General features: G+C 43.9%; 1 protein-coding gene across 3 annotated transcripts in view; it reads right to left on the reverse strand.

Moving 5' to 3' along the window:
* The window catches only part of mrvi1 (murine retrovirus integration site 1 homolog), a 48,005-nt gene that overhangs the window by 7,787 nt on the left and 12,381 nt on the right, over nt 1-27,837 (reverse strand). The window contains exons 2-17 of one of the 3 annotated variants that reach the window (XM_080768170.1): nt 27,752-27,837; nt 22,874-22,983; nt 20,669-20,733; nt 16,041-16,214; nt 14,722-14,799; nt 13,610-13,647; nt 13,444-13,500; nt 12,759-13,292; nt 12,507-12,585; nt 11,710-11,830; nt 8,672-8,702; nt 4,368-4,508; nt 3,942-4,073; nt 2,863-3,016; nt 509-558; nt 198-350 (exon numbers count right to left, since the gene is read on the reverse strand). The exon at nt 27,752-27,837 is cut by the window's right edge and continues 238 nt beyond it. In XM_080768170.1, coding sequence (XP_080624296.1) covers nt 198-350; nt 509-558; nt 2,863-3,016; nt 3,942-4,073; nt 4,368-4,508; nt 8,672-8,702; nt 11,710-11,830; nt 12,507-12,585; nt 12,759-13,292; nt 13,444-13,500; nt 13,610-13,647; nt 14,722-14,799; nt 16,041-16,214; nt 20,669-20,733; nt 22,874-22,983; nt 27,752-27,823 — 1,989 coding nt within the window. In that variant the 5' untranslated portion in view covers nt 27,824-27,837. The remainder of the gene's footprint in view (nt 1-197; nt 351-508; nt 559-2,862; nt 3,017-3,941; nt 4,074-4,367; nt 4,509-8,671; nt 8,703-11,709; nt 11,831-12,506; nt 12,586-12,758; nt 13,293-13,443; nt 13,501-13,609; nt 13,648-14,721; nt 14,800-16,040; nt 16,215-20,668; nt 20,734-22,873; nt 22,984-27,751) is intronic. The other 2 variants (XM_080768169.1, XM_080768168.1) reach the window with 2 other exon arrangements.

The following is a 27,837-nucleotide window of genomic DNA, read 5'->3' on the forward strand; positions in this document are numbered from 1 at the left end:
CCAGGTCTAACAACAGAGTGTGAATGACCCATCCATTACGCGATTATAAGACACCAACAACATAAATAAACAATATCACGTTCACTTCCCACACAGAAGTTACACCAAGTATTTGATAAAAACAAAAACAGAAATAAGCAATAACATAAAAATAAAAATAAAATACATCACATATGTGTATGCAGAGTACATCCTACCAGGACAGGAAGTCCAGCAGCAGTGGTGGTGGGTCCTGTAGGGTTTGGGCCCGTGGGGGGGTTCATGGGTGCCAACGCTGGGGTCTGGCCAGGGATGTTCAGGAGGTTAAATTTAGGAACCACAGCGACGCTGACCCTGCGCCTGGGCAATGCCTAATAAGGACCGGTGGAGAGAGGGGGGGGGGGAGAACGCATGGATGGACGATAGCATGGAAACAATTACAATGTTTGGCAAATTGTGGCTGAACTTTTCATTATGAACGATGATTTAAACACAAACATTGGCAGGAAACGGTATTTCCAACACTGACCTTTCCCATGGTGAGTGACATTGATCTAGATGGTCGCGGAACGCCATCATCTGAAGGAACATGGTTTGTGTTTATATGGTTATGAAAACAGTTAAATCCCACAGTGGTCATTCATTCATTCATTCGTGTGTTTATATGGTTATGAACGCAGTCAAATCCACAGTGTTCATTCATTCATTTACTCCATCATCTGAGGAACATTGTTCGTGTTTATATGGTTACGAACACATGTTTATATGGTTATGAACACAGTCAAATCCACAGTGTTCATTCATTAATTTACTCCATCATCTAAGAAGGCATGGGTTTTCAACAGGTGGTCGGTGGACCACTGGTGGTCCGTGAAGGTGTTGCATCATGTGGTCCCTGATGCATTTAGTAATGTAGGAAATTGAAGATTCGTATTTGAATTTATTGTATTGACCACAAGTTGAGAAACAATGCAGTAAATAATCTGGTGACAAAATGATGACGCATCGATTTTGTCAGTTACTGGGAAGACGGATGTCAAGAATTTCCACAGAAAAGTGAGTTAGAATCTCAAGGGAAACCGTACCGGATGGCCTGGTCGAGTCACCATTATAAGGAAGCAAGCAGACACTTGCGATTCATTATGGGCACACCATAATGAATCGCAAGTGTCTGCTTACTCTTATGAACACAGTCAAATCCACAGTGTTCATTCATTCAGTTCATTTGCAACTCTACTGAAATTTGGTTGCAAGTACACTCCCGAGATAAAGGGATATTTCACTTTCAAATTGAAAAACACAGACACATTAGAAGGACAATATCAGACACCAGAATGTGTTTTCAGTGAATCCAACATGGTTGAAATGGAGTTACAATGTTTTGTCTTAAAGGGACACTTCACCCTTTTTGCTAAAATATAAATGTTAATGACGTTTAGAAGACTTAGAACACTTTCCTGGGGTTTTTTATGTGTGTAATATGTGGTTTTAGATATTTTAGATTTCATCAGTGAGCCAGTGTCTCTGATGTCATGGACACTGGGCTCACTTACTTCCTGGACTACATGTTGTCTCAGTAAGGGCCTCAGTAAGACAGCCCTATCCCTATCCACAAGGAGGTGCAGTGCACCAAAGCATTATGGGAATTGTAGTCCAGGAAGTAAGTGAGTCCAGTGTCCATGACATCAGAGACACTGGGCTCACTGCTAAAATCTAAAATATCTAAAACCACATATTACACACATAAAGACCCCCAGGAATGTGTTCTAAATCTTCTAAATGTCACCAGTAAGACGCGCGAACGCGGGAAGCGAACGCAGCTCGTACATATTTGGGTTTTGGACGTATAGCTGCTTTGGGACTCCTTATATGGTTATGGCTGAGTCATGGTGACACAAATCACTCAGCTCCATATATGGGCACAAAAGCGGGACAGACAGACAGACAGACAGACAGACAGACAGACAGACATGATCTGCTAGGTCTCATAGTAAGTGCTCACCGCGTTCGCAATTAACATATATCTTTTTGCAAAAAGGGTGAAGTGTTCCTTTAAGGCTGCACAATATATCGCTATCGTATCGTTATCGAGGTATGAACATGCGCAATATCAGGAAAAAAACGCTAAAATGGTCAATATATCGTCCACTTCTAAAGCCAGCAACATCCCTCTGTTTTAGCCTGTGTCCCTCGGAAAAGAAACCACCACTCCATTTATGCTCCTGTTGGGGTGGGTGTGTGTGTGTGTGTGTGTGTGTGTGTGTGTGGGGGGGGGGGGGGGGGGGGGGGGGGGGGAGCTGTTGCTAGCCCTGGTCCAGTGCATTAGCGAACTCACTAACCTTTGCATAATGTTTAATTTTCAATGTTGCAACAATTTCAGTGGTAATATCGTATCGATATCACAATGTTTAATACCGAGACATGACATTCTTGTCCATATTGTGCAGCCATATAGTTTTATCTGATTTGAATATCAAAATACATAATTATAAGCAATTTAAAAACTGTCTGGGTTTCTCACAAAAGCCTCATGAGTAGCTGTTCAAACATGTTTGAATGTGAAATATCCCTTCAAATACTGAGGGTTTTACGGTGCTCCGATGAAAACAGGATATTACTAGAAACATCCTCAGGATAAACAAAGGTCATAAAGGTCAAGGTGGAAAAAAAGAAGTATGCAGGAATAATTTGTCATGAGAGTCGAGTGAACGTCATTTCCTCTCGGTCTTAATTCCCCATGCTGCGTACTGTATGCATACTGTATGAGGTGAGGCTTTACTTTACCTCCCCATAACATACTGTATGAGGTCTATGGAACCCCCATAACATACTGTATGAGGTCTATGGAACCCCCATAACATACTGTATGAAGTGTGACTTTACCTCCAGTGTCTATGGAACCCCCATAACAGCGATTGGAGTTTTGGTTGGCCAGCTTTTTAAACTCCGTCAGTTCGGCGTGGTCCTTCTCATAGGTCCGTTTCAGGTTCTCCACATATTGCATCATCACCTCAGTCGCCTTGTTCATACGTTTCTCCTGTTGGACAAAGTGAGGGAAAGTCAACGCATGAAGCCACGTACACGTCTTTCAAACAGCTTGTTTAGCAACAAATATATATACCATGTCTGCAGCAGACACCGTCCTCACAATTCAATACCAGTCCATCGGAGAGTATTGTTGATGGTGTTCATATACAGTAAATGATTCAATTATCAAGTGGACAACAAAAAACAAATAACTAATATCGCACATAGCAAAATTGGTAGCTGTAGAGCTGCTTTGTACTAGAAATGTCAATGGCAAAGAGAAGCTTGTTTACTAGTTTACATAAGCTTGCTTTGCCAGCGGGGCCAACCATAACATCAGATTAAATCTTCCAAGATATTTTATCTGCGCTGCAAAGCAAACATTCCAACCCCCTCCGACATCACGTAGACCAAATTAGAAAAGGAGATAGCTTTTAGATGTTATTATTTACTGTAAGATGTTGCAAGAATATATGCCACTGTTTTCTGCTTCCATTTAAGCGTTATGCTTGAAGACGGAATTCCTGTTATGACCTTCAGGCAGCATTTTGACAACCATTAGGTGTCCTACAGTACCCGTCAGGCTGTCACCAGGGTAGGCTTAAGGTCTATTCATAGTCTGGATTTTCGGTGGTGAGGTGACCACCGCTCTGGTGGTGAGGTGACCACCAGAGCTGAAATAACATTGAGTGGTGGTGAGTAAAAACAGAGAGAAGGGCTGGAGCGGTGGCGGTGGTTTGCACCGCGGCTCGTGACGTCACGTTGTAGTTCGGTGGTCACCTCACCACCGAAAATCCAGACTATGTATGAGCCTTTAATGGAAGAGTGTAGGAGAACAACTGCAGGTGTACTAGTTATAATGTGTAAACACACACAGGCCAGCATAGCGACTATAACTACTGCCGGCCCGCGCCTGGATGAGTGTGTTTCTGCACCTGTCTCACTGCTCCAACAACCTCCGCCCTGCTCGACAGGCGTATGGCCAGGCGGTTCAGCACCGACACCGTCTCTGTGAGGCGCTGGTAGGACTCCCGTTGCTCCATGCTCTGCCACTGCGGTGCCATCATCTAAAAAAAAGATGTAGAAAACAGCACATTGTATCTTTAGTCACTTTTAATCAGATTAAATTGAATTCTGCTGTTGGATATTAAAAAAAAAACGGTATAGGGGCAAATAGTTTAGTAACTGCATTTTCCATCACTTTAGTTTACAGTCAGACACACAGAACAAATTTAACGGAGTGTGTTCTTCTTTATCAAAACAAATATCGGGGAAAGTTAATACTTTCAGAGGGAAGTCAATGAATGTCACATCATTTTGGGGCCAAACGGTATCGGTTTGCATCCACGAGGAGGACTGACCTTCAGGGAGCCTTTGAACTCCTCCAGTTCCTTCTCCGTGTTCTCCTCGGTCAGGTTCCGCTCCCTCTCCGACTGCTTCAGCCGGGTCTCCAACGTGTAGTTGTCGTTCCGGAACGCCAGTGACAGCTGGACAAATGCATTCTGGCGTGGAGGAGGATGTGACTCTGTTATCCCATTCTGACCGGGAACTCATTTTGGTGTTCGCATCATGTTATGCTTTAGCTATTGAAAAATAGCAGATCTACAAGCTCATAGCGCGCCACCGAGTGGCGCGCTACGAGCTTGTAGGTCTGCTATTTTTGAAAAATTCGAAGAACGACTGACATTTTTAGAATCTGATCTCAGGTCAGAATGGGTTCATCAGACCAGCGTGTGTCCCAGTGGAAACCTCGTATGAATCTGATCTCAGGTCAGAATGGGTTCATCAGACCAGCGTGTGTCCAGTGGAAACCTCGTATGAATCTGATCTCAGGTCAGAATGGGTTATGGCTTTGTTATATTGTGTCGGTGCACGGGGCCCGGCCCTATCGGCACCGGTCCAAAAAGAGGGTCGTGCGAGGATATAAATCAGCATTCCTCCTCCATTCATATAATATAAACTGTTGATAACGTGTAAATGGAGCCGATATCTAGCCGTCAGTGGGTCACAGATCCTGTAGCCTCGGAAACCCTGTTCTGCTTTTCTGTTGGTAATACATGTACATAATACCATAATAATACGAAAGAAGGGAGTTTTTGTCTGTTCCGAAACGTTGGTCTCTTCTCTGTCCACGATAAACCATTGGCTGGACATTTTTGCATTATTAGTATTCTTCCCGTTGGGCTGGCACCTCACAGGGAACCGGTTGGCTGTGTGTGTACCTTATAGTATGATTGATTGATTGAAATATTAATTAACAGTTTGCAGAATTACAGTACATTTCAAGCACAAACTCAATACAAAGACTGTTAACTGTGAGTTGGACGACCCAATTAAGCCTTACACTTGTTTACAACAGGGTCCACATTGTTCAATTCATCAAAACATTTAGAGACAAACAAATAGACACTTCTATGTAGTTAACCCATTCTGGCCGGGAACCCCTTTTGGTGTTGGCATCATGTTATGCTTTAGCTATTGAAAAATAGCAGATCTACAAGCTCATAGCGCGCCACCGAGTGGCGCGCTACGAGCTTGTAGGTCTGCTATTTTTGAAAAATCTAAAGAACGACTGACATTTTTAGAATCTGATCTCAGGTCAGAATGGGTTCATCAGACCAGCGTGTGTCCCAGTGGAAACCTCGTATGAATCTGATCTCAGGTCAGAATGGGTTAAGGCTTTGTTATATTGTGTCGCGCGGGGCCCGGCCCTATCGGCACCGGTCCAAAAGGAGGGTCGTGCGAGGATATAAATCAGCATTCCTCCTCCATTCATATAATATAAACTGTTGATAACGTGTAAATGGAGCCGATATCTAGCCGTCAGTGGGTCACAGATCCTGTAGCCTCGGAAACCCTGTTCTACTTTTTCTGTTGGTAATACATGTACATAATACCATAACACGAAAGAAGGGAGTTTTTGTCTGTCCGAAACGTTGGTCTCTTCTCTGTCCACGATAAACCATTGGCTGTACATTTTTTGCATTATTAGTATTCTTCCCGTTGGCTGGCACCTCACAGGGAACCGGTTGGCTGTGTACCTTATAGTATGATTGATTGATTGAAATATTTATTAACAGTTTGCAGAATTACAGTACATTTCAAGCACAAACTCAATACAAAGACTGTGAGTGGACGACCCAATTAAGCCTTACACTTGTTTACAACAGGGTCCACATTGTTCAATTCATCAAAACATTTAGAGACAAACAAATAAGACACTTCTATGTAGTTAAAGAACAGAACAGGAATTCATCATATATGCAAAGGAAAAAAAGGGGAAAAAATACATATACAGTGAGGGGAAAAGGGGGGTAAAAGAAACAGAAAGACAGAGTGTAGGGTGCCTGCACACAACACCATGCGTTGATGCCATGTATGCATATGTGCACTTTGTGCAGGCATCCAACGTATACCATAATACAATAACACACCTACTGTAATATGCATCAAAACCAGTAAAGTGTTATGTTAGTATGTTGCAAGTTGAATACAGTACAGCGGAGATGAGCCTATAGTTAACCCATTCTGACCTGAGATCAGATTCATACGAGGTTTCCACTGGACACACACTGGTCTGATCAACCCATTCTGACCTGAGATCAGATTCTAAAAATGTCAGTCGTTCTTCGATTTTTCAAAAATAGCAGACCTACAAGCTCGTAACGCGCCACTCGGTGGCGCGCTATGAGCTTGTAGATCTGCTATTTTTCAATAGCTAAAGCATAACATGATGCTAACACCAACATGGGTTCCCGGTCAGAATGGGTTAAAGGCATGGCCGACTTCTTGACATATACTGGGTCCCTTTTATTCTTACATTGATAGTATCTCAATCCTCAAAACTGTTGTTTAATATAAATTTGCATTGTTGTAATCAGCCTTTTCATGTCATGATTTGGCCAATCGGATGCCTCATAAACCCAAACATATCTTAACATAATCTCATAGCATATCTTAAACACCTCGAAATCAAATGATTTACCACACATTATCAAAACGCTATTCTGATGTTCTATGTTATATATTTTGTAATTTAGGTTAATTTTTATTGTGCCATTATAAGTAAGTCTAATATGCATAGGCGGACGGACGCCTGCTTCGGCCCTGCTCCGCGTAGTACATCCGGGGAAAAGACGCATTGTGATTGGCCAGTAGTCACTTGAGTGGCAGCTGTGATTGGCCAGTAGTCACTTGAGTGGCAGCATGCCTTCCACACTTCCAGCGCACTTCTGACCACTTCCACCTTTCCTGCGCCTCCGTTATGATACACGGCGCTCCAAACCTCCAATGAACTGCAGCGGTGAAGGTGATTGGTGAACGAGGAATCTAGTTTTTTTTTTTAGGGGTTTTTTTGACAGGCAGGCAGGCCACCAGGAAAGGTCCGGGCGTGCTGCCATTCTGCCAGTGCCATCATGATAATGTCACTGTACCTGTATCAGTGAGTGACAAATAAACCCTCTACAAAGGGCTGTGTAGTTAGTTGTCTGTTGGTTTGTATCATTTATGTTGTTGCTGTAAAAGTGGTGGTATTATTAGGGGCTTGTTTGTTTGTGTGTGCCTCGACGGAGCGGGGCGGTAGAGTTTCTGCTATCTGCGCGCTGGTTGCGAAAATGCCCGGGCCAAACTTTTGTCCCAGTCCAGCCCTGCTCTCCCCTACACAGTTTGGGTAGCTTTTTGATAAAGTGTGGTAAGGTTTGTGTCATTTCGAGATGTCTAAGATATATGTTTTGAGATGCAACAGTTTACAATCATATTGAGTATACAGTATATATGTACCTGTTTGTGTGTGTGTGTGTGTATGTGTGTGTGTGTGTGTGTGTGTGTGTGTGTGTGTGTGTGTGTGTGTGTGTGTGTGTGTGTGTGTGTGTGTGTGTGTGTGTGTGTGTGTGTGTGTGTGTGTGTATATATATATCGTACACACAAATGCTGTATATATGAACAGTTTTGAGGAATAGTATCTTATCACAGCAAGAGTGACAAAGTACCCACATACCTCTCAATGCTCTGACGTCGAGGCGATCAAAGCCAAGCCTATGGAAGTTCTTTAACCTCAGATCTAACATGCACGGTCCACAGGGTTTAGAGGAAATATATGACCTCTGACTGTCCTAATCCAGACACACCATGTCCCTGGGGGACAGACGGAGGTCCTTCATGCCAAACAGGCTCAGCCATGTTTGTGTTCGCTCCTCAGAGACAGGAAATCACGTACAGACGCTCTCATCAGTCCCCATCAGGAACTAAGAGCCCCTTTCCTGTGGACCCAAACTCTGCTGAGTGCAGAGGTGTCATTTCAGTCCAGGGTGGCAAAACACGTTACATGTTAGGGCTAATGAGTTTATGGGTGACGCATGACAACACGTGTCCTATAACATGTGTGTCACATGTATAGACATGGATGGATGGGTTTGGGTTTAGGTGCCGGCCCTGGACAATTTGGTGCCCTAGGCAGGATTTTTCGTGATGCCCCCTTGAAAAATGACCATGGCCCCCATGTGTTCTAAAGCACTGTGTTTAGGTTTTTTTGCTTGGTGGATGTCGCCCCCCCCTCCCCTCATGATGCCCTAGGCCTGTTCTGCCTGATGGGAGGGCCGGCCCTGGATGCACTCCTAATCAACGGACATTCAAAACATAGTAAAAACAATTAAGATACGGTACTAACCTCAACTTCTTTTTCTGTAAGTGGGGGTGCACTGCAAAAAGATCAAAGATTAGTTAGTCAAGTAGTGATGGATAGATTTGTTTTGTTTTTTTGGGGGGGGGGCTCTGTATGCAGATCCAAACACACTGCTTTATTTACTGCAGCAAACAACCTTTACAATTGTGTTCGTTGCCTTAGGTTCAGACGTGCCTCCTCAGGAGACTTTGCTCAGATTTAAACAGTGGAAAACTAACATTTCCCGTATGCGAGGAGAATTTCTTTAGTTTTATTGTCAGATAAAGGGAAACTAAAGTACGTGTATAACGTGTTACACACCAGCCTGGTAGACCCCAGTACAGTTAAACTAAAGTATGTGTATAACGTGTTACACACCAGCCTGGTAGACCGGGTACAGTTAAACTAAAGTATGTGTATAACGTGTTACACACCAGCCTGGTAGACCCCAGTACAGTTAAACTAAAGTATGTGTATAACGTGTTACACACCAGCCTGGTAGACCCCAGTACAGTTAAACTAAAGTATGTGTATAACGTGTTACACACCAGCCTGGTAGACCCCAGTACAGTTAAACTAAAGTACGTGTATAACGTGTTACACACCAGCCTGGTAGACCCCAGTACAGTTAAACTAAAGTACTGTATAACGTGTTACACACCAGCCTGGTAGACCCCAGTACAGTTAAACTAAAGTATGTGTATAACGTGTTACACACCAGCCTGGTAGACCCCAGTACAGTTAAACTAAAGTACTGTATAACGTGTTACACACCAGCCTGGTAGACCCCAGTACAGTTAAACTAAAGTACGTGTATAACGTGTTACACACCAGCCTGGTAGACCCCAGTACAGTTAAACTAAAGTACTGTATAACGTGTTACACACCAGCCTGGTAGACCCCAGTACAGTTAAACTAAAGTACTGTATAACGTGTTACACACCAGCCTGGTAGACCCCAGTACAGTTAAACTAAAGTATGTGTATAACGTGTTACACACCAGCCTGGTAGACCCCAGTACAGTTAAACTAAAGTATGTGTATAACGTGTTACACACCAGCCTGGTAGACCCCAGTACAGTTAAACTAAAGTATGTGTATAACGTGTTACACACCAGCCTGGTAGACCCCAGTACAGTTAAACTAAAGTATGTGTATAACGTGTTACACACCAGCCTGGTAGACCCTGGTACAGTTAAACTAAAGTACTGTATAACGTGTTACACACCAGCCTGGTAGACCCCAGTACAGTTAAACTAAAGTACTGTATAACGTGTTACACACCAGCCTGGTAGACCCCAGTACAGTTAAACTAAAGTACTGTATAACGTGTTACACACCAGCCTGGTAGACCCCAGTACAGTTAAACTAAAGTACTGTATAACGTGTTACACACCAGCCTGGTAGACCCCAGTACAGTTAAACTAAAGTACAGTATAACGTGTTACACACCAGCCTGGTAGACCCTGGTACAGTTAAACTAAAGTACTGTATAACGTGTTACACACCAGCCTGGTAGACCCCAGTACAGTTAAACTAAAGTACTGTATAACGTGTTACACACCAGCCTGGTAGACCCCGGTACAGTTAAACTAAAGTACAGTACTGTATAAAGTGTTACACACCAGCCTGGTAGACCCCGGTACAGTTAAACTAAAGTACAGTACTGTATAAAGTGTTACACACCAGCCTGGTAGACCCCAGTACAGTTAAACTAAAGTATGTGTATAACGTGTTACACACCAGCCTGGTAGACCCTGGTACAGTTAAACTAAAGTATGTGTATAACGTGTTACACACCAGCCTGGTAGACCCCAGTACAGTTAAACTAAAGTATGTGTATAACGTGTTACACACCAGCCTGGTAGACCCTGGTACAGTTAAACTAAAGTATGTGTATAACGTGTTACACACCAGCCTGGTAGACCCCAGTACAGTTAAACTAAAGTACAGTATAACGTGTTACACACCAGCCTGGTAGACCCCAGTACAGTTAAACTAAAGTACTGTATAACGTGTTACACACCAGCCTGGTAGACCCCAGTACAGTTAAACTAAAGTACAGTATAACGTGTTACACACCAGCCTGGTAGACCCCAGTACAGTTAAACTAAAGTACAGTATAACGTGTTACACACCAGCCTGGTAGACCCGGGTACAGTTAAACTAAAGTACAGTACTGTATAACGTGTTACACACCAGCCTGGTAGGCCGGGTACAGTTAAACTAAAGTATGTGTATAACGTGTTACACACCAGCCTGGTAGACCCCAGTACAGTTAAACTAAAGTATGTGTATAACGTGTTACACACCAGCCTGGTAGACCCCAGTACAGTTAAACTAAAGTATGTGTATAACGTGTTACACACCAGCCTGGTAGACCCCAGTACAGTTAAACTAAAGTATGTGTATAACGTGTTACACACCAGCCTGGTAGACCCCAGTACAGTTAAACTAAAGTACTGTATATCGTGTTACACACCAGCCTGGTAGGCCCCGGTACAGTTAAACTAAAGTACTGTATATCGTGTTACACACCAGCCTGGTAGGCCGGGTACAGTTAAACTAAAGTACTGTATAACGTGTTACACACCAGCCTGGTAGACCCCAGTACAGTTAAACTAAAGTACTGTATAACGTGTTACACACCAGCCTGGTAGGCCGGGTACAGTTAAACTAAAGTATGTGTATAACGTGTTACATACCAGCCTGGTAGACCCCAGTACAGTTAAACTAAAGTACTGTACAACGTGTTACACACCAGTCTGGTAGACCCCAGTACAGTTAAACTAAAGTATGTGTATAACGTGTTACACACCAGCCTGGTAGGCCGGGTACAGTTAAACTAAAGTATGTGTATAACGTGTTACACACCAGCCTGGTAGACCCCAGTACAGTTAAACTAAAGTATGTGTATAACGTGTTACACACCAGCCTGGTAGACCCCAGTACAGTTAAACTAAAGTATGTGTATAACGTGTTACACACCAGCCTGGTAGACCCCAGTACAGTTAAACTAAAGTACGTGTATAACGTGTTACACACCAGCCTGGTAGACCCCGGTACAGTTTGAGTTTCCTCAGCATCACGTCTGAGATGTTTGGCATAGCGTCAGATTTCTCCCGAGCCTCTTCAGGGCTGGGAGAGGTTGGAGAGGCCAGCAAACCTGCGGACAGACAGATGGACAGACCATTAAATCCATTAACATCTCTGAAATAACATAACATTTCAGGATTTATAATCCTTTAACATCCCCTACATTTTATTTAACAATCATGCCATCTACTGTTGCAAATTCAAAACAGCAGTTCATTGTCTAGTCTCTAATGTACGACTGTCTCTGAACAAATTGATTGATTGATTGATTTGTAAAAAAAAAAGGCACAGTGGCACAGATTTATACGAAGGAATGCTAAAAGGATAACCCCAATAATCCTAATCCTTAATTCCCATTAAGTTCCTGTGTATTCAATTCATTGAGACATTTATAGCCAAACAATAATATGGGATATTAATATGCAAAAACCATATGAGTAGTAATACATAAAAAATGCATAGCCGAATGGGGTAGGCTTGTAGCCGGTGTAGGGGGATGATCAGTATGGATTACATAGAAAGCATAAAATATTCGTGAAGCCAAGAGCAGAGACTAGATTGTGCTTTCTCAGAGCATATAGGATCTGTACACTAACTGGCTGAAACACCAGGCAACCCCTAAAATAACACATTTTGAACCAAATAGAGTTGAATAAAATAGAGACTTAATTTAGCCTACAGCTAAAAAACTATTCAAAAGACTATGACTAAAACTGAAATAAAAACAACACTGGTCCTCCACCTACCTCTCTCCTGTTCAGTAGTTTCACTTAAGTCCGGTAACTTTTCCCCACCAATGCTTTGGTTCCGGATCAGTTTGTGCTCCTGTGTCAGGAATCAGGATTAGGACAGATTGACAATTTAATAACAGCTGTTATGGGAGAATGGACAAGAAATTTATATTCAATAATAATTTCCAGGCACAATTTAATTTAGTTTTACGTCCAAATACAGCCTAGACACGATATTAAAGGGTCACACGACCTTTTATATTATACCTCTCTGAGTTTTGACAGTTTCTGTGTACCGACAGGCTGGGCTGGGAAGTCCTTGTACCCCGAGGACTTGAGCGGGCCGTCTCTGGGCCGGTCTGAGAAGGAGAACGTCTCCTCTGTCATGGGAGGTAAGCCAGGGGCTCCGTTCCTGGCGTTGAGGGTGCCTACAGTGTCCCAGGAGACGGCTCTCATCAGCGGAGGGAAGGCCCCTATGGTCCTGATCTCGGCGGTACAGGGGGCCTGCTGAGTAGGGGGCCGACAGACGGGCTTGGCCGCGACGGTCTTGATCTCGGCCGTACACGGGGCCTGCTGAGCGGGCGGTCGAGGGACAGGCTTGGCCACCCCCGTGGCGGGGGGGGGACTTCTGCCCCCCGGGCCAACGCCATCCTCTGCTTTACTGACCACTGGAGGACCAGGGCTCTTCTTTGGGACGCAGGGGTCACAGTTCTCCTTCTGGACGGCGTAGCGGGGTGATAAGGTGCCCGAAGACACCTTCCTTTTCTCATTAGGCTTCCAGTCCACCAACAGTCTGGGACTCTGAGGGTAGTAAGATTAGACTACCATTACTGATCTGTTTATTAACAGTCTGGGACTCTGAGGGTAGTAAGATTAGACTACCATTACTGATCATCAACAATATGTCATCATCCGAGTGAAAGAAGATCATGAAAGAGCCTGCTGTTCTGACCTCTGGTTCCTGGGTGGTGATATCGGGCTGCTCTCTCATGGATGGAACCTCCAGATGCTAGAAGGGGTGACCATAAAGCATGGAGATAAACGCACAAAAGAAGGATATTTTTTTTGGTCAGATTGTATTGTCTAATGAACGTATCAAATAAAACGTCTCTTCTTACCTGACTGACGGGTAAGAAGACCTCTGAGGGTGCCGCTGCTGAAAGAATGAGGACAAATTGTACATCTTTCTGATACAATGGTAAAGCATACAGATGCCTGAAGAAGGTCTATAGTATACCGAAAGCTTGTCTTTATATATATATACAGTATATATATACTCTGCACACTCAGAACGGCACAAAATCTGATTTTATATACAGTATACTGTATGAGAGCAGGAGTGGACCTGGCAAGATGTAGGAGGGGCCCGGACAGGAGTCGACCCACAGAGCCTATAGTCCTTCCACGCGCCAGAATGGTACCTCCCAGTCCCGGCAGAGTATAGTTCAGGAGGAACGGATTGTGTGGCCCTGGTTTTTCCCTAATGATCGAGGGTACAGTAGCTACTGGGACGCAAGTCGGGACTTGATCACTCCCGGCTGGGTCACCTGAGTGAGGGGTATGATGTTGCGAGACCCGAAACCCCGTTGACCTCAGGATACATCACTGAGGATACATCCTGCAGTTGACCTCAGGATACATCACTGAGGATACGTCCCAGGTGATGACCTCAGGATACATCACTGAGGATACGTCCCAGGTGCATTCATGCCATGTATTTTTGTTATAGTTATTTATACTCAGATTTTGCACTTGAGTGTTCTTCATCCGATACAATGGTGAGTAATTGCAAACTATTTGTGTATAAAATGACACAGCCTATACAGTACACAGGCTACAGTACACAGCCTACAGTAGACAGCCTACAGTAGACAGCCTACACTATACAGCCTACAGTACACAGCCTACAGTACACAGCCTACAGTAGACAGCCTACAGTACACAGCCTACAGTAGACAGCCTACAGTATACAGCCTACAGTACACAGCCTACAGTACACAGCCTACAGTACACAGCCTACAGTACACAGCCTACAGTACACAGCCTACAGTACACAGCCTACAGTACACAGCCTACAGTAGACAGCCTACAGTACACAGCCTACAGTACACAGCCTACAGTACACAGCCTACAGTACACAGCCTACAGTACAGTACACAGCCTACAGTACACAGCCTACAGTACACAGCCTACAGTACACAGCCTACAGTACACAGCCTACAGTACATACCAATTTGAGGGGCCAAAGAAGTGGAGCTACTTCTTGAAGGCCCTGGAGAGGATGATGGAGTCGGGGTTGGAGTAAGACCTGTGGACAAAACACAACATAGTTCACTCACTCTAATGCCATCTATCTTAACTTTAAGAGAATAAATAGGCAAGCAGGCATGTGTTTTTCTGTATTTAATTTCAGCTATCAATATAGAAAGACCGGAAGCCAAGAGCAGAGACTATAGATTGTGCTTTCTCAGAGCATATAGGATCTGTACACTAACTGGCTGAAACACCAGGCAACCCCTAAGATAACACATTTTGAACCACCAGGCACACCTAAGACACATTAAAACACATTATAATGTGTGCAATAAAATAGAGACTTAATTTAGCCTACAGTATTACTGTAGGCTAAATTAATAACAGCCAAATAATAGCCCAAAAAAAAGGCTATGTGCATGTGACTATGACAGGAAGACAAGATGGGTCTCGGGTCTGTTCCAACCAAATACTAATCCATTCATTGACGGATTTTAACATTTAATATACATGTATTGTTAAAATTCATGAGCCATTTACTGTCTGTTAGGTTGACTAACTTTCCAGGCACCTTAGGATCTTTACTTATATATTGAGTTGGCTCTTTGTGATTGTATGTACATTTCTAATTCTATTTACGATCCATTAATTGTGATAGATGTTGGATACTCAAAATGACACTATTCACTCTCCGAATGAATGGTGTCATGTACATTTTGTGAGTTTCTGTGAGCCACGGTCCAGACCACGATGGGGTCAGTACCTATGGGTGATTCTGGACCACGGTGCGGTCAGTACCTGTGGGTGATTCTGGACCACGGTGCAGTCAGTACCTGTGGGTGATTCTGGACCACGGTGCAGTCAGTACCTGTGGGTGATTCTGGACCACAGTGCAGTCAGTACCTGTGGGTGATTCTGGACCACGGTGCGGTACAGTACCTGTGGGTGATTCTGGACCACGGTGGGGTCAGTACCTGTGGGTGATTCTGGACCACGGTGCGATACAGTACCTGTGGGTGATTCTGGACCACGGTGCAGTCAGTACCTGTGGGTGATTCTGGACCACGGTGCGGTACAGTACCTGTGGGTGATTCTGGACCACGGTGTGGTTCAGTACCTGTGGGTGATTCTGGACCACGGTGCGGTACAGTACCTGTGGGTGATTCTGGACCACGGTGCAGTCAGTACCTGTGGGTGATTCTGGACCACGGTGCGGTACAGTACCTGTGGGTGATTCTGGACCACGGTGTGGTTCAGTACCTGTGGGTGATTCTGGACCACGGTGCGGTACAGTACCTGTGGGTGAATCTGAGAGGCTGCTGGTGGATCTGCGCCCGCGGCGGGTCAGGAAGCGATCGCTGACCTTCTTGGCCTGCTCCAGGAGCTCCAGGTTCTTCTGGCGTTCCTCAGCAGACAGCTGCAGCTCAGGCAGCTGGTCCTTCACCAGGTCGATCACATGACCTGTGCTGTCTAACAGAGCACACACACACACAAACACATCATGAACATCTTAACGTATTGGGTTTTGTTTTATAAAGTAATCATTACTTTGGCATTCACAAGAACACATTTTTGGCTGGACCAGTAGCCTCGGTCCCAGGCTTACTCATCTGCGAAGAGAAAAGCCTGGTCACAACCTTAAGGCAGAGACAGCATCTCCAAGAGGATCAGATCATTCTCTGTAAACTCTTATTGTCTGTAACATTTAACGTTTCCATGGTGAACAGAGCTCTGTAAACTCTTATTGTGGTTGCGTCTGTAACATTTAACGTTTCCATGGTGATAGAGAGCTCTGTAAACTCTTATTGTGGTTGCGTCTGTAACATTTAACGTTTCCATGGTGAACAGAGCTCTGTAAACTCTTATTGTGGTTGCGTCTGTAACATTTAACGTTTCCATGGTGATAGAGAGCTCTGTAAACTCTTATTGTGGCTTGCGTCTGTAACATTTAACGTTTCCATGGTGAAGAGCTCTGTAAACTCTTATTGTGGTTGCGTCTGTAACATTTAACGTTTCCATGGTGATAGAGAGCTCTGTAAACTCTTATTGTGGTTTGCGTCTGTAACATTTAACGTTTCCATGGTGAACAGAGCTCTGTAAACTCTTATTGTGGTTGCGTCTGTAACATTTAACGTTTCCATGGTGAACAGAGCTCTGTAAACTCTTATTGTGGTTGCGTCTGTAACATTTAACGTTTCCATGGTGATAGAGAGCTCTGTAAACTCTTATTGTGGTTTGCGTCTGTAACATTTAACGTTTCCATGGTGATAGAGAGCTCTGTAAACTCTTATTGTGCGTTGCGTCTGTAACATTTAACGTTTCCATGGTGAACAGAGCTCTGTAAACTCTTATTGTGGTTTGCGTCTGTAACATTTAACGTTTCCATGGTGATAGAGAGCTCTGTAAACTCTTATTGTGGTTTGCGTCTGTAACATTTAACGTTTCCATGGTGATAGAGAGCTCTGTAAACTCTTATTGTGGTTGCGTCTGTAACATTTAACGTTTCCATGGTGATAGAGAGCTCTGTAAACTCTTATTGTGGTTGCGTCTGTAACATTTAACGTTTCCATGGTGATAGAGAGCTCTGTAAACTCTTATTGTGGTTTGCGTCTGTAACATTTAACGTTTCCATGGTGAACAGAGCTCTGTAAACTCTTATTGTGGTTGCGTCTGTAACATTTAACGTTTCCATGGTGAACAGAGCTCTGTAAACTCTTATTGTGGTTTGCGTCTGTAACATTTAACGTTTCCATGGTGAACAGAGCTCTGTAAACTCTTATTGTGGTTTGCGTCTGTAACATTTAACGTTTCCATGGTGAACAGAGCTCTGTAAACTCTTATTGTGGTTGCGTCTGTAACATTTAACGTTTCCATGGTGAACAGAGCTCTGTAAACTCTTATTGTGGTTTGCGTCTGTAACATTTAACGTTTCCATGGTGAACAGAGCTCTGTAAACTCTTATTGTGGTTGCGTCTGTAACATTTAACGTTTCCATGGTGAACAGAGCTCTGTAAACTCTTATTGTGGTTTGCGTCTGTAACATTTAACGTTTCCATGGTGATAGAGAGCTCTGTAAACTCTTATTGTGGTTTGCGTCTGTAACATTTAACGTTTCCATGGTGAACAGAGCTCTGTAAACTGTTATTGTGGTTGCGTCTGTAACATTTAACGTTTCCATGGTGAACAGAGCTCTGTAAACTCTTATTGTGGTTGCGTCTGTAACATTTAACGTTTCCATGGTGATAGAGAGCTCTTGCCAAGGAGGCATTATGCAAGTGAGCCTGTTGATTTCACACCAGGTGTTTCGCGTTTGGCACAAAATGAGTTCTCCTATTTTCTAAACTCAAATAATAAGACAACACAACATCAATCAAATGAAATACAAGCATCTCAGAGATATTCGGGAAGATAGCATAGCCTATATACAGTACGTACAGTAGTTAAACTGACACAACACAGCACACACACAAAGAGTTCCATCATTTAAGGCGCTGTGGCACTTCTGACCAAACTTAGACATTAAGGCCAATGTCTCCTGAACTATGGGATGTGGTGTTTATGATGCTCCACACAGAGGATGGGAACACTATGTTCTTCTATTCTCCTTAGTATTAGAGGAGACTATATACTCTTAATGGTCTAGCTCCCATTTATATAAGAGATGTGTTGCAACGCCATAACCCTGTGCGCTGCCTTAGATCAGCGGATAGGGCCCTCCTAGTTCCTCCTGCCTTAGATCAGCGGATAGGGCCCTCCTAGTTCCTCCTGCTCCATAAATCCCTGTGGCTGCCTTAGATCAGCGGACAGGGCCCTCCTAGTTCCTCCTGCCTTAGATCAGCGGACAGGGCCCTCCTAGTTCCTCCTGCTCCATAACCCTGTGCGCTGCCTTAGATCAGCGGACAGGGCCCTCCTAGTTCCTCCTGCTCCATAACCCTGTGCGCTGCCTTAGATCAGCGGACAGGGCCCTCCTAGTTCCTCCTGCTCCATAACCCTGTGCGCTGCCTTAGATCAGCGGACAGGGCCCTCCTAGTTCCTCCTGCTCCATAACCCTGTGCGCTGCCTTAGATCAGCGGACAGGGCCCTCCTAGTTCCTCCTGCTCCATAACCCTGTGCGCTGCCTTAGATCAGCGGATAGGGCCCTCCTAGTTCCTCCTGCTCCATAACCCTGTGCGCTGCCTTAGATCAGCGGACAGGGCCCTCCTAGTTCCTCCTGCTCCATAACCCTGTGCGCTGCCTTAGATCAGCGGACAGGGCCCTCCTAGTTCCTCCTGCTCCATAACCCTGTGCGCTGCCTTAGATCAGCGGACAGGGCCCTCCTAGTTCCTCCTGCCTTAGTTCAGCGGATAGGGCCCTCCTAGTTCCTCCTGCCTTAGATCAGCGGACAGGGCCCTCCTAGTTCCTCCTGCTTCAGTGGCCTTTGAGGCTCGGGCACCTTTGCTCTGGAACTTTTAGCGCCTTTGGCTCTTAGATTAGCAGAATCAGTGCCTTCTTTTAAAACTCTTTTAAAAACACATCTGTACGCCAAGTGTTTTTCCTAATATTGTTTTTAAATTGTTTTTATTGACCTGTTATTTTCTTCATGTTTTATTGTCTCTGACGTTTTGATGCTTTGTTGTTTTGATGTTTTTATGATTACTGTTTTATAACCCGTCTGTAAAGCACTTTGTAACTATATGTTTGGAAAGGTGCTATACAAAGAAAATTCATTCATTCATTCATTAATGAAGGGGAAGGTGCACAATACAATCCCCAGTGTTCATTTAACTCGATTTATTCAATCTCATAGTTAAATATGCTATGACATATGCTTGGTTAAATAGGCTTTGAAATCTATGTTTTGCCAAGTCAACATTTTCCTAGTGAGCATGTCCGGCAGTCTAGAGCTATTGCAGTGGACCCAGGAGAGACCAGAACAGAACGGGGTGCATACTTAGTTTAGACTAGTCATTGGTTAGACATGGGTTAAGATTAGGTTTAGGTGTGAGGGTTAGGTTTAGGGTGAGGGTCTGACATAGGTGGGAGGTTAGGTTAAGGGTGAGGGTTTGACATAGGTTGTAGTTGTAGGACTAATGACTGGTCTAACCAATGACTAGTCTAAACCAAAAACTGTCTAAACTAAGTACTGCACCCGAACAGAATTGCCTCTTTCTGTAGAAGAATTAAGACCTCAAGAGAGCTGTGACGTACGCCCTATAGGGGAAAGTTCTCATTCCAATGTTGGTGTAACATTACAATTTACAATTTAGGCATTTAGCAGACGCTCTTAATCCAGAGCGACTTACATTAAGCAAGAACAAAAAGCATGGGAATACATCACATAAAGACATTTATCATGAAACATGCGTAGCTAAGAAAGTAACAGTGGAATATCTATAATGAAACTATACATATAAGCTATACATCTATACTACTATGCTACACATATGTACTATAACGTGCTATGACTACATACAATGCACTTATGCTGTCTACATAACATGCTATAAGTCTGTATCAAATGCTATCTAAGTCTACAGAATTGCTATCTAAGGGGGTGGGGTAAGTGCTATGGGCCATGATGGAGTCTGAAAAGGTGGGTTTTCAGACTACGGCGGAAGATTGGGAGTGATGCTGCAGTTCTGACTGCAATGGGAAGTGCATTCCACAGTTTTGGAGCCAGAAGGGAGAAGAGTTTGGGACGTGTGGAGCGTTGTTGTCCCGGCGTTTTTAGTGAGGGTACTTCCAGCTTCCCTGCGTTGGCTGATCTAACATCAATGCAATTATTGGGTTCTGGACTCTAATAAACCTGATAAGCGCATCACAGGACAGAATCAATATTGTGATTGTCTAGGCCGGGGGTAATCACAGTCACTGTATTAATTAATATACCTCTTGGCTTCATTCATGAATAAAACCAGTGCACTGTCGTTGCTGGACGTACTCACCGACGGTGGTAATGGGTCCTGCAGAGGACGACTTCCTGGCCACGCGACTCCTGGGACTGTGTGGTCTGGGAGAGAGACAGCCATGTTACAACGTTCTTAGAGCAGTCACGTGACTCTCAGGGGTGCATACTTAGTTTAGACTAGTCATTGGTTAGACATGGGTTAAGGTTAGGTTTAGGTGTGCTGCCCCGTGGGAGGTTAGGTTTAGGGTGAGGGTTTAAGATAGGTTGTAGGACTGATGACTGGTCTAACCAATGACTAGTCCAAACCAAAAACTGTCTAAACTAAGTACTGCACCCGACTCTCAAACCTTTTCATGTTAAGGACCCCTAAATTAATAGAGCGTCGCAGTCCAGCCCCCCTACCACCAGGGCCCAGGAAATGATTCCCATGTTAATTTTCCTCATAGACATTTCAAAACAGTATTTATTTAAAGACCTTTTGAGCGTCGTACGAAGCCAACTCGAGTCGTGACAAATCATGAAAACAAACACAAACATTTCGGACCGAACTAATAATTACAAAGAAGAAAAACAACAAAAAAGCCAGTTTTCTTCTTCTTTCTAATTATTTGTTCGGTCCGAACAAATCACGACAACACAATTTTTCGGGCCGAAGAATTACAACACTTGTTTTTGTTGTTTTTCTTCTTTGTAATTATTTGTTGGGTCCAAAATGTTTGTTGTCATGATTTGTCACGACTCGAGTTGGCTTTGTCCGTGGCGTAAACGTCTTTAAATAAATACTTTTTTTGAAAAGCCTATGGAGAAAATGAACAGGGAATTCACTTCTGGGTCTCACTCTCACGTCATCGTGAAAGGGGGCGGGACTGCGACGCTCTATTCGTATTTGGCCAGAGCTTCCCATAAAATATTAATCTTGTTCAAATGTAACAGAAAAATCTTACACATATTTAAAAATAGATTTTTCAGATCTTTTAAAAATAGTAAATGGTACAAGGTCACAGTCACAAATAGCCGTTGTGAGCTTGTATACATATTCTGTATGCATATAGTGATTTTAATGCTATATTAACACATTTTGCTTAGAGGAATGAAAATCATCAGGAGTAAAACAGAATATGTGTGCCTAAACGAGAAAGAGAGGACAGTGGAACAGAGGGGAGTGGCAGAGGTGAGTTTAACCCATTTTGGGCGATTTTGGTAGCATCATGTTATGCTTTAGCTATTGAAAAATAGCAGATCTACAAGCTCATAGCGCGCCACCGAGTGGCGTGCTACGAGCTTGTAGGTCTGCTATCTTTTTTTTATCGAAGAACGACTGACATAGAAACATAGCTTTTTCAGAAAACTGTCAGGATGTAGAAGACATTTTTAGAATCTGATCTCAGGTCAAAATGGGTTAAATAGATGGGGTTAACTATCCAAAGTAATGGGGTTGTGTGGAAGAGAGGTGAAGTGGAGAGTGCAGGCAGGGTGGAATGGATGGAGGAAAGAGGCTCAGATGTTATTTGTGACAGAAGTGCCCCACCAAGAGGGAGAGAAGATGAACAGGACACAGTGAGGCCAGCCATGCTGTGTGGATTACAGGAAACGGTGGCACTGACAGAAAGACAGGAAGCAGAATATAGAGATGCTACGTTTCTCATTAGTAGTCACAAGGAAAGAGATGATCAGAAATGACTAAATTATAGAGTCAGCCCAGGTCGGAAGGTTTGGGGATAATAAAGCAAGAGAGGTGAGGTTGAGATGGTTTGGAGAGCATGGGTGAGGACGCTGAAGATGGAAGTGCCAGGTAAGAGGAAGGAACTAAGAGGAGGAAGATGGAAGTGCCAGGTAAGAGGAAGGAACTAAGAAGAGGAAGATGGAACTACCAGGTAAGAGGAAGGAACTAAGAAGAGGAAGATGGAAGTGCCAGGTAAGAGGAAGGAACTAAGAAGAGGAAGATGGAACTGCCAGGTAAGAGGAAGGAACTAAGCCAAAGAGGAAGGTTTATGGATGTGGTGAGAGACCTATACAAGCTCGTAGCGCGCCACTCAGTGGCTCGCTACGAGCTTGTAGATCTGCTATTTTTCAATAGCTAAAGCATAGCATAATGCTAACAACCAAAATGGGTTAACTCATTTCGCTGGGGACCCCCTGCAACCTTCTCAACCTCACTTTGAGAACCAGTCTTTTAAATGGATATGGATACATATCCATTTAGGATGTGTTTGATTCTGTGCTCTAGATGAAAGAACAGTACCTGGCCTGCTCTAATGGGTGTCCCTCTTGTTGGACAATCACAGTGGCCTGCTGTGGGAACACAATGGTGGGGGCAGTCATGACCACCGCTTGACTCTCTCCCGGTGCGTACTACACAGTTAACAGTAAGAAACGAACAAAGATGTTAGAATGTAAGAACATTAATAAGAATATACTGCATTAACATTAAGAAGAATGCAAAACTATAGCATTGGTCCATGCAGTAATGGGTGGATATTGTTAAATTCCCAAAAAATAAATGTAATTAATAAGTGGATATTGTTATGGCAATTATGCAAGCTAGAAAAATAAGTAATTCAGGTCTAATGGAAAGTATAGCTTTCTATATTATAGTATCATTGTGACTGCAGGTCGCATTTACTATGAAATCGTGCATTTCCCATCAGTCAGTCAGTCAGTGAATACCATAGAACGTAAAATGAAGCCCGTCAGTCCTTGAATTGTAAGTCGCCATCTTTCTAGATCCATTTGGGCCCAGCTGGCCCATTGGCTGGCCCAGACAACGAGGCGGGACTTCCCCCCCTTCTTCTTAGTTGGTTTTTATTTTGACTCGAGTGGGGGGGGGATCCCGTTCATAGACTGTAACGGTAGCCACGCCCCTCAGAACATAAGCGACTTTATGGTAATTTTTTTATAAATGGGACCATAATTTACCAAAAAGAATATTATGACATTAGAAATGAGACTGGGGACGCTGTGGGTGCTGGCGGCGTGTTTCCTCCTCCGCGTCATCAGTGCCCATACCCGAGGCAGGGGTTGGCGAAAGGGCCTTTCTGTGTGGAGTTTGCATGTTCTCCCCGTGTCCCCTAGGGTAGGTACCCTCACATGTTCTCCCCGTGTCCCCTAGGGTAGGTATACCCTCACATGTTCTCCCCGTGTCCCCTAGGGTAGGTACCCTCACATGTTCTCCCCGTGTCCCCTATAGGGTAGGTACCCTCACATGTTCTCCCCCCGTGTCCCCTAGGGTAGGTACCCTCACATGTTCTCCCCGTGTCCCCTAGGGTAGGTACCCTCACATGTTCTCCCTGTGTCCCCTATAGGGTAGGTACCCTCACATGTTCTCCCCGTGTCCCCTATAGGGTAGGTACCCTCACATGTTCTCCCCGTGTCCCCTAGGGTAGGTACCCTCACATGTTCTCCCCGTGTCCCCTAGGGTAGGTACCCTCACATGTTCTCCCCGTGTCCCCTATAGGGTAGGTACCCTCACATGTTCTCCCCGTGTCCCCTATAGGGTAGGTACCCTCACAAAAACATGCCGTAATCCTGATCTCTAAAACTACCTCCCCCTGGCCAGCCGGGGCGCCTGATGGAGGGGAAAGGAACTGGTCGGAATAACGTGTTCCTTCCACGCGCTACGTCCGACCGGGGAAATTCTCCTCTGTCAGGTGAAAAGAAGCAGCTTGGACTCCTCATGCATAGAAGGAGGCATGAGGTCAGTCCGCTGCCCCCCCAGGTTGGCAGAGGAAGTGTAGCGCCCAGGATTACTTAGATAATTGGCACTGGGTGAAAAAGAAAAACTGGGTTACAAAATCGTGGGATAAAAAAGAAAAAAAAAAAAGAAAAAAAAAAGAAATGAGACTTAAACTAGTGACTGGAAGCAGAAAGTATTCATGACCATGTTTATTAAGGTAATACAGTCTAGGTGAAGTTGGGCCCAAATACATGGACTTCTATGGGGCTATGGGTTTTTTTGGGCCCAATGACAGCGCCGCAACAGGCCATTATATGAACTTTCAGGAAATCCCGATTTCCTCAGTGGCTTCACAAAATATCTGTCTGACTGCCCCCCTGGTGAATACCCGTTGTCATAGCACCCATTTTAACTGTCTGTGTCCCACATGGAGATCTCTGTATTGTCCGTCTGCCTGTGTGTGAACTTTGTGAAGAGTGCAAACTAACCGACTGTGAAAAGTGGACTGGTTATGTAATGGCAGGTGTGGGGTTGCCATGGCAATCAATTGGCTGAGGCAGAGGCTGGAAATTGCACCGGTGATTTAGGCAGGATTTAGGCTGATTAGACCCACTGGCAGAGCCTGAGCAGAGCCTTTTGTGGTACCGGGCACTGCACGCACCACCCTGCGGGGGAGTGGAACGCGTGTGTGTCGAATTTGAAGTCGGTCGGGCGAACCGTTCTCGAGTTACGTGCATTACAACCGTACACACACGCACACGCACACACACACACACACACACACGCGCACACGCACGCGCACACGCACACGCACGCGCAGTCACGCACGCGCACACGCACCCGCAGAGACGTGGCACACTTACAGTAGGATGCCCGTCAAATTAAATATGAGCAATACGGAGTCATAGAAGAGCAAATCGGCTAATAACCAATCACATAAATTCAGTTGTCATTTTGCATGATCATGGTGAAAAGCTGAGGGGTTTTTAAACATTGTATCATGGTTAAAATATAATAGGCTATCATTATAAGTTGACAAATGAATTAATGAAGAAGTATATTATTATTATTTTGGATGATATACGACGACAAGAGCGCCCCTCACTTCACACGGGTGTGATTTTTAAGTATATCTGTGGTTATACTTGCAATGGGTTCTAGTATAGGTTTCAGAGAGATATTTTCTTAAAGCTTTTAATACAAGTACAGGTTATAAAGACATCACAGTTCATTTCTATCAGTATCAGCTTTCTACCACGGCTGCCACTGCCAGGGACGATAAAAGGAATGAGGTGAAGTCTGGTGGAAGGTTAAAAGAAGCCACTCTCACTTAAGGAACGGTGGCTTTTAAAAGCTTTTAGAAGAACAAGAAATAAACGTGTGGTTTTCTGTAACGGGTCGGTAAGGTATTCAGTGAAGCACCTACAGTAGGCTGCTCCGTGTCAGTTCGTCTGTGGTACAATCAGGAACCGTTTTACAAAGACAATTCTTGCTCTGCACTCGTGTCGAAGTGTTGAAAAGAAGTGTAAACATTCTTTCCAGAGTGTGTGTGTGTGTGTGTGTGTGTGTGTGTGTGTGTGTGTGTGTGTGTGTGTGTCTGTGTGTGTGTGTGTGTGTGTCTGTGTGTGTGTGTGTGTGTGTGTGTGTCTGTGTGTGTGTGTGTGTGTGTGTGTGTGGGGGGGGGGGGGTTGTGTAATGAGTGAAGTTACTGAGACAGGGGTCTTGTCACTTTAAGACTCGAAGACGTCATGAAGGAAGTTTATGTGTTGCCCGAGCTTTTGGAGGGAAGTTAAATAAATACTACTACAACCAACCTAACATAAGAACAACTCACGGAGTCTGCTTGATATATTATATGTTCTGTGAGACACAGCATCACAGACATTACAGTTTGTACACTGAAGTGTAAATTAGACTTCAGAAAAGAACAAAACAAAACCACATCCACACTGGAGTAAATGATGATAATGTTCAGTTAGTGTACAAACCGTTCATCTGCTGCACTAATACTGAGCCATACAGTCTCACAGGTCTTTGGTCAAAAAAGGATCTCCTGATTTCATGTGAAATTAAATGAAAACCTTTTCTATTTCAATAAAATCCTTGTCCAGAACATCAAAGAGAAGTAGCAGAATAACATCAAACACTAACTCACAGAGAGCTCCTCTAAGAGCTTATTTTAGATTCAAAACCTAATAAAAGAAATCCCTCTAAGAGTAAAAAAAAACGTCAGAAAGGCCACGTTTGCTGGATAATATTTGTGAACGTTTATGTTTATGTTGGCATACATAAAGAACTTCATTCCATTCCACACAGATGTTTTATCTGGCCTGTGTTTATGAACAACTGCAGCTGAAGACAACATTCTGGGGAGAGTATAGCTTCATTCATCACTCAGTTGGTTACTAGGTAGCCTGCATCCATTCAAACAAACAGCAAACTCATTGATCTGCGATCAATGCGTTTGTTGTCATTCAAGACTGATTAAATCAGCCAGCGCTACTGAGAATTCTTATGTAGATAGTAAGTCTAAGGGCTGATTCATACTCCTATTTTACCACTGTTTCGGCGCTGTAGTGCTCCCTTCGGTGCTACTGAAAATGTCTGACGAGCCGAAATCATTTCGTCAGAAATTTTCAGTAGCACCGAAGAGTCGACTTTAGGACGGTACCCCCCCCCCCCCCCCCCCCCCCCCGAACCTCAAATGACGTCAAATTGTAGGCTCTACAGAGCCGAACCGACTTTTATTCGGCTCTAAAATAGGAGTATGAATCCGCCCTAAGACTAATGGTTAAAAAACTGAGTTTTATAGTTTTCATCTCAGGTACTTATAGGCTACAACTCATATTTCTTGTTGACCTGAAAAACAGGTACTTTGAAAAACCACCAACCCAGGGGCTCTGGTTCATGTTAGGACAATAGCAAGGACCCAGATGTGGTTGTACTGTCTCTGAGTTGGATATACCATGTATAATACCATATAAGACTTTCTGCTGTTGGATTCTCTGAATAAAACCATATGCCTTTAACCTGTATGGTTTTCGTTGGTATAATATTTTCATGGCAACATAAATATCGCAGATAAAGGGAAAAAAAACAAACAATCTATTTAAACTTTTATCCTGAACCCTATTATTTAATTATTAGTGGAAAATTAGTAAGCCTGGTTCCAGCCCATGAATCTCTAGCCTCGTCGATAAAATATAATGGAGTGAAACAAAAGTATCAGGCCAACAATTAGTCTCAAACAATATAAAATCTGTGAATATCTGCGTCATATGCTTTGCTAATAAAGTAATACACAGTAAAATCCTCAGTGTTGATGTATCCATTTTGTCACTCCGAGACTTTCAGAGTCTAAATGAACGCAGATACCTTTACAGTGTAGAGACTAATATGGAGTACAGTACAGGATATGAGTGAATGGTTCAGTAGTACTGTACTTACTGTACTGGGTGAGCTAGAAGAACTGTCCAGGTCTTCGGGGGAATCCTCCTCTTCCTCAGGGACGGTGGGCATGGCAGGAGGCAACG

This window comes from Protomyctophum bolini, assembly GCF_963924005.1.
Source record: "Protomyctophum bolini genome assembly, chromosome: 1".
In the NCBI taxonomy this organism is placed as follows: Eukaryota; Metazoa; Chordata; class Actinopteri; order Myctophiformes; family Myctophidae; genus Protomyctophum; species Protomyctophum bolini.